The following is a 10,635-nucleotide window of genomic DNA, read 5'->3' as shown; positions in this document are numbered from 1 at the left end:
GCCGACTGTGTTACCGTCTATTATTTTCCTGCTTACAATTTCAATACTTGATATCTTATCACCTAGGGAGCTTTGAACTTGAATGTCATCATTCTTCTAGGATGAAACTTGACTATCTCCAGGGTTTAGCCCACTCTGCTGTTGATTCACCTTTGCTGTTTTCCTCATGGCTGGTTGTTTGGTTAATTTTCATCACAAAAGTTGTCTTACTGTTTGGGAGTAATTTAATTTCTCCTCGCAGAGACCATGGAGCTAGAAACGGAGCTCCATGCTGAGACAGAGCACGTCAGTACGACTTGCCATGTAACCCCTCCTCTGGCGAGCTGAGCAGCACCTCGAAACTCTCGGACGTGTAACAGCGCCCTCCCACTGCAAAGCAAAATGGCGGCGTCCATGCCACAGAAGCGATACTATCGTCAGCGGGCTCATTCAAACCCGATGGCGGACCACAGTTTTGACTAGTAAGTTTATGTAATCGGCTAAATGACAGTGAGAGCTACACGAATTGGTGTTCATTGTTTTATTCCCACGGATCAAAGATAGCAGTAAACTTTCACGGAATTAGTGGCCACCACCCATATGCAGACATGTGTTTGTTTTGCCGTCCGACCCAAATACCCAGGCAAAACCAGCACTGCAGCTAGTACGTATGTAGTCACAGTCGCTTGCAGTTCGATACAGCGTGTAACAGTAGAATGCCTACAGCGGCCTCGCCGTGCAACGAACCACAAGCCATTGTATGCTGAGTGATGATGCAGCACGCGATCAGGCGGTTTTCCCAGGGTACGTACGTCGGGGAAAACCGAGAAGAAAACCTCAAACGTCATACTGTCACTGAGTCTGCCACTATTGTCGAGCTGAGGGCTGGCGTACAGCTGTACTACTTTATAACTTGTAACAAGGAAGGCCCACCTTTTGGCCACTCGTCAAAAATCAGTTATTTTTTATAAATTCTCACGATCTTTTAATAAGGAAGCCGTCATTATTTAGGGCCAAGGGGTGGGGTCGCAGGAATTTCATTGGAAACTCCGAAATGTGAAGTAACCCCCCCCCCCCCCGCCAACCATGTTGACATTGAGTAATCACCCCTCTTTTACACAGAAATTTAGACTGACCCTCCTAGAAAAGTTAAATATCAATACAATAATTGTAAAATAACAAAAATACAGCAATAGCAAATCCTGGTGTAGGCCTACCCTGCTAGATTATCATTGGTTGTCTCATGACAGTTGACACCAATAGGTGTTGTTGATTTAGCTCGCAAAATAAACAAATATTATCTTTGAATAAATCAACTTACACCTGCTTTGTCACTGATTATCTACAATTCATTCCCTACTCCTGCTTACCACCTCTTCTGTAACAACACATATTTTCAACAATTTTTCCGTGAGCTGTGAATGGTTTGTGCTTGCTTGAGTTTTGAATTGTTGCCCTTCATTACAATCAAACATGAATCCCTAGAGGACAAAAGTTCACAACCCTAGCACAAACAGTTGATGGTTCAAGAAAAAGTAGTTAAAATACACATTGTCACAGTGGAGGCTGTTAGCAGAAGTAAAACAAGAGTCATAGACACTTTGCAGTGATAAAGCAGGTACAGGTTGATGTATTCAAAGATTAACATATTTCATTTTTGCAAGCAACACCTATAGATGTCGTATTAAGGTAGAACGCACCTCGGGGACAGACATTCGGACTCTCAAACTTTTACACTTCTCTTCTGATATACCACATGTGGGGGTTCATTTTAAAGCTCTTGGTGAAAGAAAACTTTTCACCGGCTTAGTTTTTCGAAATTCGAAAATTTTTATTTTTCTCCATAGAGTTAACACAGGGATGGCGGCCATTTTGAATTTCTAATATCGGTAAATCTTGGGTAATTTGTTTCTCTAGTACCAAAATTTGCACGGTGACCCCCTATTTTATTCTTGATTTTGAAAGAGAATGATTGAAAGATTCCTTGAGGAAAGTTAGAGCAAAAGTTTAAGTCTTTCACTTTCGAGGTGCATACTACCTTAAGTAAGAAAGCCTATGACAATCAAATACTTGGCTTTCACTCGAAATGACACCTCCAATGCAGTATCTCGCATTGAAGAATGCTTAGTTGACATCAAGATGTGGATGACTCATAACAAACTGCAGTTGAATGACAGAAGTCCTCATAATCAAGGCAAAAAATTATAATGCCCCAAATCCAATCATCAGTATTCATGTTGGATCCTGTGTAATAACACCAGTTGAAGCTGCCCGAAACATCGGAGCCATATTTGACAGCAATTTCCAGTTTAAACAACATATAACTGCCACTTACCAGAGTATATTCATGCACATCCGGATAATTGGTCAAATACGTAAATACCTGTTTGAAGAGACCTGCCTTCTACCAGTTCACTATGTGTTATCAGCCAAATTAGACTATTGCAATGCACTTCTGACTGGAATACCATATTCACAACTCAGACTTTTGCAAAGAGCCCAAAATTGTGCCGCTCGTCTTGTTACTCGCTCTAGGAAATTTGATCACATCACACCTATTTTGAAACGACTTCATTGGCTTCCAGTAATCTACAGAATCCAATTCAAAGTCTTGCTTCTGACGTATAAAGCCATCAATGGATTAGCCCCATCATACATCACAGAACTTATTGAGCAACATAAACCATGTAGATCTCTTCGCTCTACCGTAGTTGTAAACTGAAACTGAAAGTCCCGAGAACAAAGCTTAAATCATATGGAGACCGGTCATTCATGTACATTGCTCCTCTTCTATGGAACCAACTTCCAGATGAAGTTTCCTGTGCTCCAAATGTGGAAAGGTTTAAGTCTTAACTCAAAACCTACCTATTTAAGAGAGCTTATTGTGATTAATTCTGTCAAGTGCCAGTGAGCATCCCTGATGGATACTACCATATTGTTATCTATCTATCTATCTACCTTATGTGGTGACTTGCAGCTGTTATGTGGCGATGACCCCTGACCTGAGTGCAATCGGTATGCCTCGGCACAGTTGAGAGATTGTGGCCTCAGTAATGCTTGCATATTCACTGCTATTGATTGACTCAGCATAGTCTTTTCACAATGAATCAACCCACTCTGTTTTGTATTGAATGCGAACTGTCAGCAACTTGGTGTTTGATTAAGAAAATCCCTGTAAGGATGATTAATAGTAACATCACTGTTTTATCATTATCATACAAATCCAAAATATTTGTCCAAATTTCTAACAACTTTCGCTAATTTTGCATACAAGAAGTGAGAAATGGTGAATATTATGAATTATTGGACAATAATGAAATCAAATGTTCAAGGAGCACAAGCAGCCGCCATAAACATAAATGCAAAAGACAAAATCTGTTGTGATTTCTGTTCAGCAGCAGCAGTCAATGTCATATACACGTAGTGCTTTATTTTAAGGAACAAACATAGCAATGGACTCTATTACAGATACTGTGTAGTACAGACAGTCAAACCTTAACCAGAAGGAACAACTGTCAGTATTTTGGCTGTTTTGTCCTTGCTTCCACTTTCTACTATGACACATAGCTAAGTGATGTCCATATTATCTTCATTGAATAGCGACACACACATTCAATGGAAATTCCCCAAACCGTGATAAGCCCTGATTACCCCATTTTTTCCCCCTTTTTCAAGTCCAGTAAATCCAGATGAGATGGACTGGTCAGAATACTATCCCAGATATTTCAAAAGACACAAGGGTGAGCCCAGTGACAACAACGGCACACAGCCTACAGGCGATGATGTTAGGTGGCCAATGGTCAAATTTGCAGACATTGGTTGCGGATATGGAGGACTCTTGGGTAAGTTACTATGATAGTGTTGTATGTACATGAGGTAATAAATTCCTGGATTTTGATCTGATTTGAATTCACAACAAGTGAGATCGATCCAGTCGCCTAGCAAAGATATCACAGTCAAAACCTCTGAGATGAATTTCAACCCTTATAAAAGTGGTTCGTTTACTGAGCGAAGTTGTTACAATTTTTCTCAAAGCAACCTTTCCACATGCTGTTGAGTCCATGAAGCACTCGCACATACACACTGTCTATCATACATTTTATATGAACAAATTTTATCAAAGCAATGAGTACATTGCTAAACTAGGCCTCAATTGTCTTGGGGGCAATTCTGACCATCAGCAGAACTATCAAGCCAAGGTAGAAAATTCTGTAATTTCTAAATCGGGTTTGAACTTGCAATGTATGACACCTAGTCACCGAGCAAAGACATCTCAGTCAAAAAAGGTTGACAAAATCCCGACCCTTAAAAAAAGAAAGGTCCATTAGTACACTGTAAGGCTATAATAACACGACTCTAGGAGTTAAAATAATGTACACCATACATAATGCCATTGATGAGGACCATAGAATAGTCAATACAATCTTAGTCTTGTCTATGGCCCTTCCTATCGTTTTAGAGAATTAGGTTTAATACACAGCTCTGAATATGTAGGCGAGGAAAATATTTTAATGTCTATTAAAATATCTTTAATGAATGGAAGAAGAGAACATAAATTTCTGTTGAAAATAGAAAAAAACTCAACCAGTAAGACATAATATAATATTGATTTTGAAAGGAGAAAAATGTGATACGGTACTTAATTTCAGGGCTGTAATGATTGAAAAGTTTGTTTTCAGCTCTGTCTTGGATGTACATTTTCTTGAAAAACACTTGATATCCAGACATATCCAAATTTCGTAATAAAGGATGATAGTAGTAACTGATATTTCCTTTCAGTTTGTTTCATAAATGAGAACATGTTTCTTTTTCTTCTCCTTTATGCATAATGTGCAATGTGCAGTGTTTTGTAGTTAAAGCCGCACTTTTCAATCCCAGGTTCTCGCATTAGTGGAGTTCTCCTCCCAGTCAAACGCTTTGCCTGTACGATGTTTGATTTCTATAACATTGATTACACAAACTGATCTCAACCTTTTGTCACATTTTGCTAATCCTGCAAACAAAGTTTATGCAAGCTTTTGATTGACAGTCGGTTCAAATCGCCAACGGTCATTGATTCCCCACCACAAACGCTTGAATTTCCTAAAAAATTGTCTTCCAGTAGCGTTAGACTTTGAATATAACCACAGAGTTCGATCGGCAGCAACTTCGCGCTGACCGCTTGGCAGTCTGTCTGTGTTTTTGCGGCCGGGGAAAACTAAAAAGTTGCATTTTCTGGAGCGTGTGCCTGCGTGTTGCCTGTTTGGTGTCCACTTACACGATGAACGCCGCCATAATTTGGCGTCCTTTTAAAGGGAGGCTCCGCCTTTAAGTTTTATACATTAGTTGTCAAACATAACATTTGACAAAACATACATGTGTTCACAAACTGAACAGTGGGAATTTCGACAGAGTTGAGGAGTCATTTGTCACTGCAGTAAAGTACACTGTTTCTTAGAATTTATTAATTCCTTGTCCAGTAACTTATTTTTAGCAAGATCACGAAGTTATTATTTTAAAGAAATACTGCCCTCTACACTGTGACACAAATGTTACTTTGTTTGTCTCCATCTAGTCGAATTATCACCATTGTTTCCTGACACTTTGATGCTTGGAATGGAGATCCGTGTGAAGGTATCTGACTACGTAAAGGACAGAATCACAGCTTTACGAGAGAAACATCCCGGCAAGTACCAGAACATTGCCTGTATAAGAACAAATGCCATGAAATATTTACCCAATTTCTTTACAAAAGGCCAGGTGAGTGTACGTAGTGTGTATATGTATTTCATTCAGGGGGTTACACATACTTGTATGGATGAGCCTGACAAAGCATATCTTTGCATTGGTCAACTGTTTCATCTCAAGCAAAAACATAATATTCACCATTGGTTTGTGTGTGATTTCTAATACTTTTCTGATTTTTTTTCGATTTGCAAAAGGCTCTGTTTTCTGTTAGCAACTTATACAATATACTCAGTCTTTGTCTGGTGTGAGTTGGATTAATAATTTGCAACCTTTTAAATCTGTGCAATCATGTGTCGTTTCTAAAATACGCAGTATGAGGAGAGTGAAAAAGAAAATTATAATCATCATATCCAGGTTTCCGGAAGATGGTTTGGAAATGAAAGGCTTGGTAGAAAAATGAAATCTGTTTCTGTTACATGCTCTAATTTTTAGTCGCCACGGACACCGTCCGGGGGGACTTATAGGTTTGGTCATGTCCGTGCGTGCGTGCGTCCGTCCGTGCGTCCGTCCGTCCGTTCACGCAGATATCTCAGACATCCCCAGGTCAATTTCTTTCAAACTTTGCACAAGGATAGTTCCCTACCCCATACAGATGCACGTCGATTTGTTTCACAATGCGATCAATTTTGGCCGTGTTAGAGGACTTTTTAGTTTTCACTTCCATAGACTCCCATGTATAAGGCAGTCTCCATAGACTCCCATGTATAAGGCAGTCCATAGACTCCCATGTATAAGGCAGTCCATAGACTCCCATGTATAAGGCAGTCTCCATAGACTCCCATGTATAAGGCAGTCCATAGACTCCCATGTATAAGGCCAAGTAAAATAAAAATTTAGTTTCTCATCGTATTCATATTGCAAAAAGGATGCAGTGACACAGTCCCCACTAATGAAGTCCAGGGGCTTATAGATTGGGTCATGTCCGTCCGTGAGTCCATCTGTGAATCGATCCGTTCACGCAGATATCTCAGATATTTTGACAAAATGTCACGTGACCTTGGTGACCTTTGACCTCAAATATATATATTTGTCCATAACTCAGTAACCACAAGTGCTACACCCTTAATATATGGTATGATGGGACACCTTATGACGCCACATATTGTACCTCATTAATTATGCACATATCTAATTTTGAGCGAGCCAATAGAGCTAGAGGTCTGATTTTTGGTATATAGGGAGAACTTAGCAATACTATTTTTTTCAAAAATGTCACGTGACCTCGGTGACCTTTGACCTCAAGTATACATATTTGTCCATAACTCAGTAACCACAAGTGCTACACCCTTCATATATGGTATGATGGGACAGCTTATGATGCCACCTATTGTACCTCATTAATTATGCACATATCTATTTTTGAGCGGGCCAATAGAGCTTGAGGTCTGATTTTTGGTATATAGGGATAACTTTGCAATACAATTTTTTTGACAAAATGTCACATGACCTCAGTGACCTTTGACCTCAAATATACATATTTGTCCATTACTCAGTAACCACAAGTGCTACACCCTTCATATATGGTATGATGGGAGACCTGATCCCTTATGATGCTTCATACTGTACCTCATTAATTATGCGTACATCTAATTCTGAGCAAGCCCATAGAGCTGGATGTCTGTTTTTTGGTATATAGGGATAACTATAGGATAGAAATTTTTTGACCAAATGTCATGTGACCTCGATGACCTTTGACCTGAAATATACGTTTATGTCGATAAATACATAACCACAAGAGCTGTGTCCTTTATATTTAGTAGGGTTGGAGACTTTATGACAACACACGCTATACCTCATTAATTATGCACACATCTAATTCTGGGCAAGCGAATAGAGCTAGAGGTCTGATTTTTGGCATATAGGGATTAATTAGCAATGCAATTTTTTTTCAAAATGTCACATGACCTTATGACCTTTGACCTTGATAATACATATATATGCATAACTCAGTAACCACAAGTTCTATACCCTCCAATTCTGATAGGATATTAGACCTTAAGATGTCACATCTTGTACCTCATTATTATGCGCATATGTATTTCTTGGCTGGCCAATACAGCTAGAGGTCTGATCTTTTTTTCCAATTTAGAACCATAACTTAGATATGCCTCATGTGTTTCAAATTGGGAACAACGACATAGACCTATGTGCCCATAGATCTCAACATATACACTCCAGTGATACTTCTTAATGACCACATTTACCTGCCCCATCAAGACTAATACTCCCTTATTACAAGTGGGGACTATGTCATTGTCAATGACTTGTTATCCTTGTGCTTGATTTCTTTTCACCTTACTGACAGTTTATTTCTTGTTTAATCTTTTTCAGTTGACCAAAATGTTTTTCCTTTTTCCGGATCCGCATTTCAAGAAAACAAAACACAAGTGGAGAATCATCAGCACAACCTTGCTGGCTGAATATGCCTATGTGTTGGCAGTTGGGGTAGGTCACACCGTCACGTGTACACAAATAGTGAATTGTTTCAACTGTGTCATCTTCCATTCATTGATTCCACCAAGCCCTTGTATTCTGTGCTACAGATTATCTTATTAGTCTGCCAGTGAAAGGTGTGTATGCATCCCGGTATTGGTACAAGTCGGTGAAATTTCGGCCACATATGATACACTCATTTCCTTCGTTCACACTGATGTGTAGCACTCCTATGCATTTCTGATTCAAGTAACTTTCAGAGTATGTTCTAGAAAATGTACACAGCTCAATATAAAACTGCTGTTGTTGAGAAAAGTGATAACTGGATAGAGAAACTAGAATAGAATTTATGTGCTTCTTGGTCCCTTTTTTGTTGATTTTTTATTGAAAAAAAATACCAAAAAACGCAAACAACGACTGGGACTGCAGAGAGCAAAGGACATTACATATCTCTGTTGTGATGTCGTAAGAAGATCTCTCTCACAAAATTTTGGTTGAGTCAATTTTCATTTATAACGAAAGACATGAAAAAACCAAACAGAGTATGCACCAGAGAGAAAGAAAAGCAAGGTCATCATTTCTTTTCACCCACTGGAGGAACCTGAGCCACTTGTTTCAACAATTTGTTTATTGGTAATGTTGATGATACTCATGCTAATGGTACCATGGTTTCTCAGTCATGTTTATAATAATAATATCACAGTTCCCCTCGGTGTTTCAATGCGGTCATATTCAAGAAGAACAGAAATGGTAACGGGGTTCCTCAATCAATACATTTGTACCCAAACTTTAGCAAAATGATCAATATGATCAACAAATACTGGGTCCATGCTCAGCCATATACAATTCCACATCATCCTAAGGGGTTATATATATGTATGTATTTATACAAGAGGCATCTTAGAAAAATTAGAATGCTTTTGTAATGATGATTGGGTCATCAAACCTTCAGCTGCACTGATATCATGTACCCAAGGTGAGAAGTCATGCCATTAAAAACCACCAGATTACCAGTAATGAGAATCATTTGACTTCCCAAAATATTTCATCACTTGATTCCACAGTCTCATAACAGTAACATTACGATTTACTGCTTCCTACTGTACTGTTTCTAATTTTGTCCAATCAGGGAATGGTGTATACAATTACGGATGTCAAAGACGTCCACGAATGGATGAAAAGCCACTTCTCAGAACACCCCCTATTTGAATACGTCCATGTGGATCAGCTGGTAAGATATGGTTTCTGACAGTCATTGAAGTCTTTCTTTCAGAGAGTACGATCACTGGTATTATGTAAGTCATGTGAAAGTGTCGGGACCAAGCATGGTTTGGATAAGGAAATCAGAATCCAGCAAGACTGCAAAACACTGTGCCCACAGTCATTGAGCAGTTTTTTACTGTACATAAACACAATACTAGGGAGCACAGTTGCTTCACAGAGCTATGGGAGGGCCCCCTTAGGTTTGATTGATTTCACATTGAAGATTGGACTCAGTGGTCTTATAGTCTGCCTCAAAGTCTGTACACAACTTTTTCTCGCTACTGAATTTTATGAGAATGTAAGATGACAGGGCACATTACACTACATAATTAATGGGTATGAGTTTCTTTCGTTTCTCAAGAAAGATTTTGATTATTATTCCAGAAAGATGATATTGTGGTTGATAAACTCTATGAAAGCACGGAAGAAGGGAAGAAAGTTACAAGGAATGAAGGGGAAAAATTTGTAGCCATCTTCAGAAGAATAGAAGATCCAGTCGTGTCATGACCCGGATTGAACTTTTAACTTACACTGATGACATGCTCCAATAGTTGACCTTACAGCTGATCTGACCTGACAGTGTGACCTCACAGCGGACTTGAAGTCACCCTGCCATTTATAATTTGACCTGACAGATGAGCTAAGAACCTGATCTGACTCAACGTTCATCTGGTCTTACCTGACAAAGCTAATATGTGAAATTTCCCTGTGTCAGACTGTCCACCGCATGACCAGACACCAACATATCCCAACATCATGTTGCAGTTACTCAATAGAACCTTCCATGTTATCTGCCTGAGTGACAGTGACCTCGCCACAGTTGACTGGATGTGACGTCACATATCTCCCAGTGACCTTGACATTCGTTTTAACTTCAGAATGCCTAGTACATTATCAAGTTTCTTTAAAGTGTGACCTCGCATGGCCTTATCACGTTAAGAGCTGCAAAGGAAATTTGATAAAATATAGAAATTAATGATACAGACAAACAAGAACATGGAAGTACATTCCGAGGACTTGACGAACTGTTGCAGGAAAACTAGCAGCACACCGATCATTCTGCCCTGATGGAAAGTAGTGTGTCCTGTCAGTTGGACTGTAGAATAATGTGATAATGAACTTGGCGTTACATTACGTCTGAGCATCATCATGAGGAAAGGCAGTGAAAATGTCAAATGTAATGTCCGACAATAAAGTTTACACTTCAGATTTCAGATTGTAATTTTCCTTTCT

General features: G+C 39.2%; 1 protein-coding gene across 2 annotated transcripts; it reads left to right on the top strand.

The window, feature by feature from the left end:
• The first annotated feature begins 366 nt into the window (after positions 1–366).
• LOC139140344 (tRNA (guanine-N(7)-)-methyltransferase-like) lies at positions 367–10,616 on the top strand. 2 transcript variants are annotated; one of them, XM_070709507.1, is made up of 6 exons: positions 367–461; positions 3,655–3,821; positions 5,534–5,718; positions 8,038–8,151; positions 9,269–9,370; positions 9,787–10,616. In XM_070709507.1, exons 1-6 carry the CDS (start codon positions 382–384, stop codon positions 9,907–9,909), a joined length of 771 nt encoding a protein of 256 aa, XP_070565608.1. In that variant the 5' UTR covers positions 367–381; the 3' UTR covers positions 9,910–10,616. The 2 variants fall into 2 exon arrangements, with proteins under 2 accessions (XP_070565608.1, XP_070565609.1); XM_070709508.1 differs by having other exon boundaries at positions 369–783.
• Positions 10,617–10,635: the final 19 nt, after the last annotated feature.

This window comes from Ptychodera flava, chromosome 9 (assembly GCF_041260155.1).
Source record: "Ptychodera flava strain L36383 chromosome 9, AS_Pfla_20210202, whole genome shotgun sequence".
Taxonomy (NCBI): domain Eukaryota; kingdom Metazoa; phylum Hemichordata; class Enteropneusta; family Ptychoderidae; genus Ptychodera; species Ptychodera flava.
This window is presented reverse-complemented; position numbering and strand designations above follow the sequence as displayed.

What these genes read in the sequence shown, in the direction of transcription:
- LOC139140344 (XM_070709507.1), top strand. Translation starts at nt 382, where the DNA reads ATGGCGGCGTCCATGCCACAGAAGCGATACTATCGTCAGCGGGCTCAT. An exon ending in GCGGACCACAGTTTTGACTA is followed by an intron (nt 462 to 3,654) that starts GTAAGTTTATGT and finishes CCCTTTTTCAAG; the next exon opens with TCCAGTAAATCCAGATGAGA. An exon ending in CGGATATGGAGGACTCTTGG is followed by an intron (nt 3,822 to 5,533) that starts GTAAGTTACTAT and finishes GTCTCCATCTAG; the next exon opens with TCGAATTATCACCATTGTTT.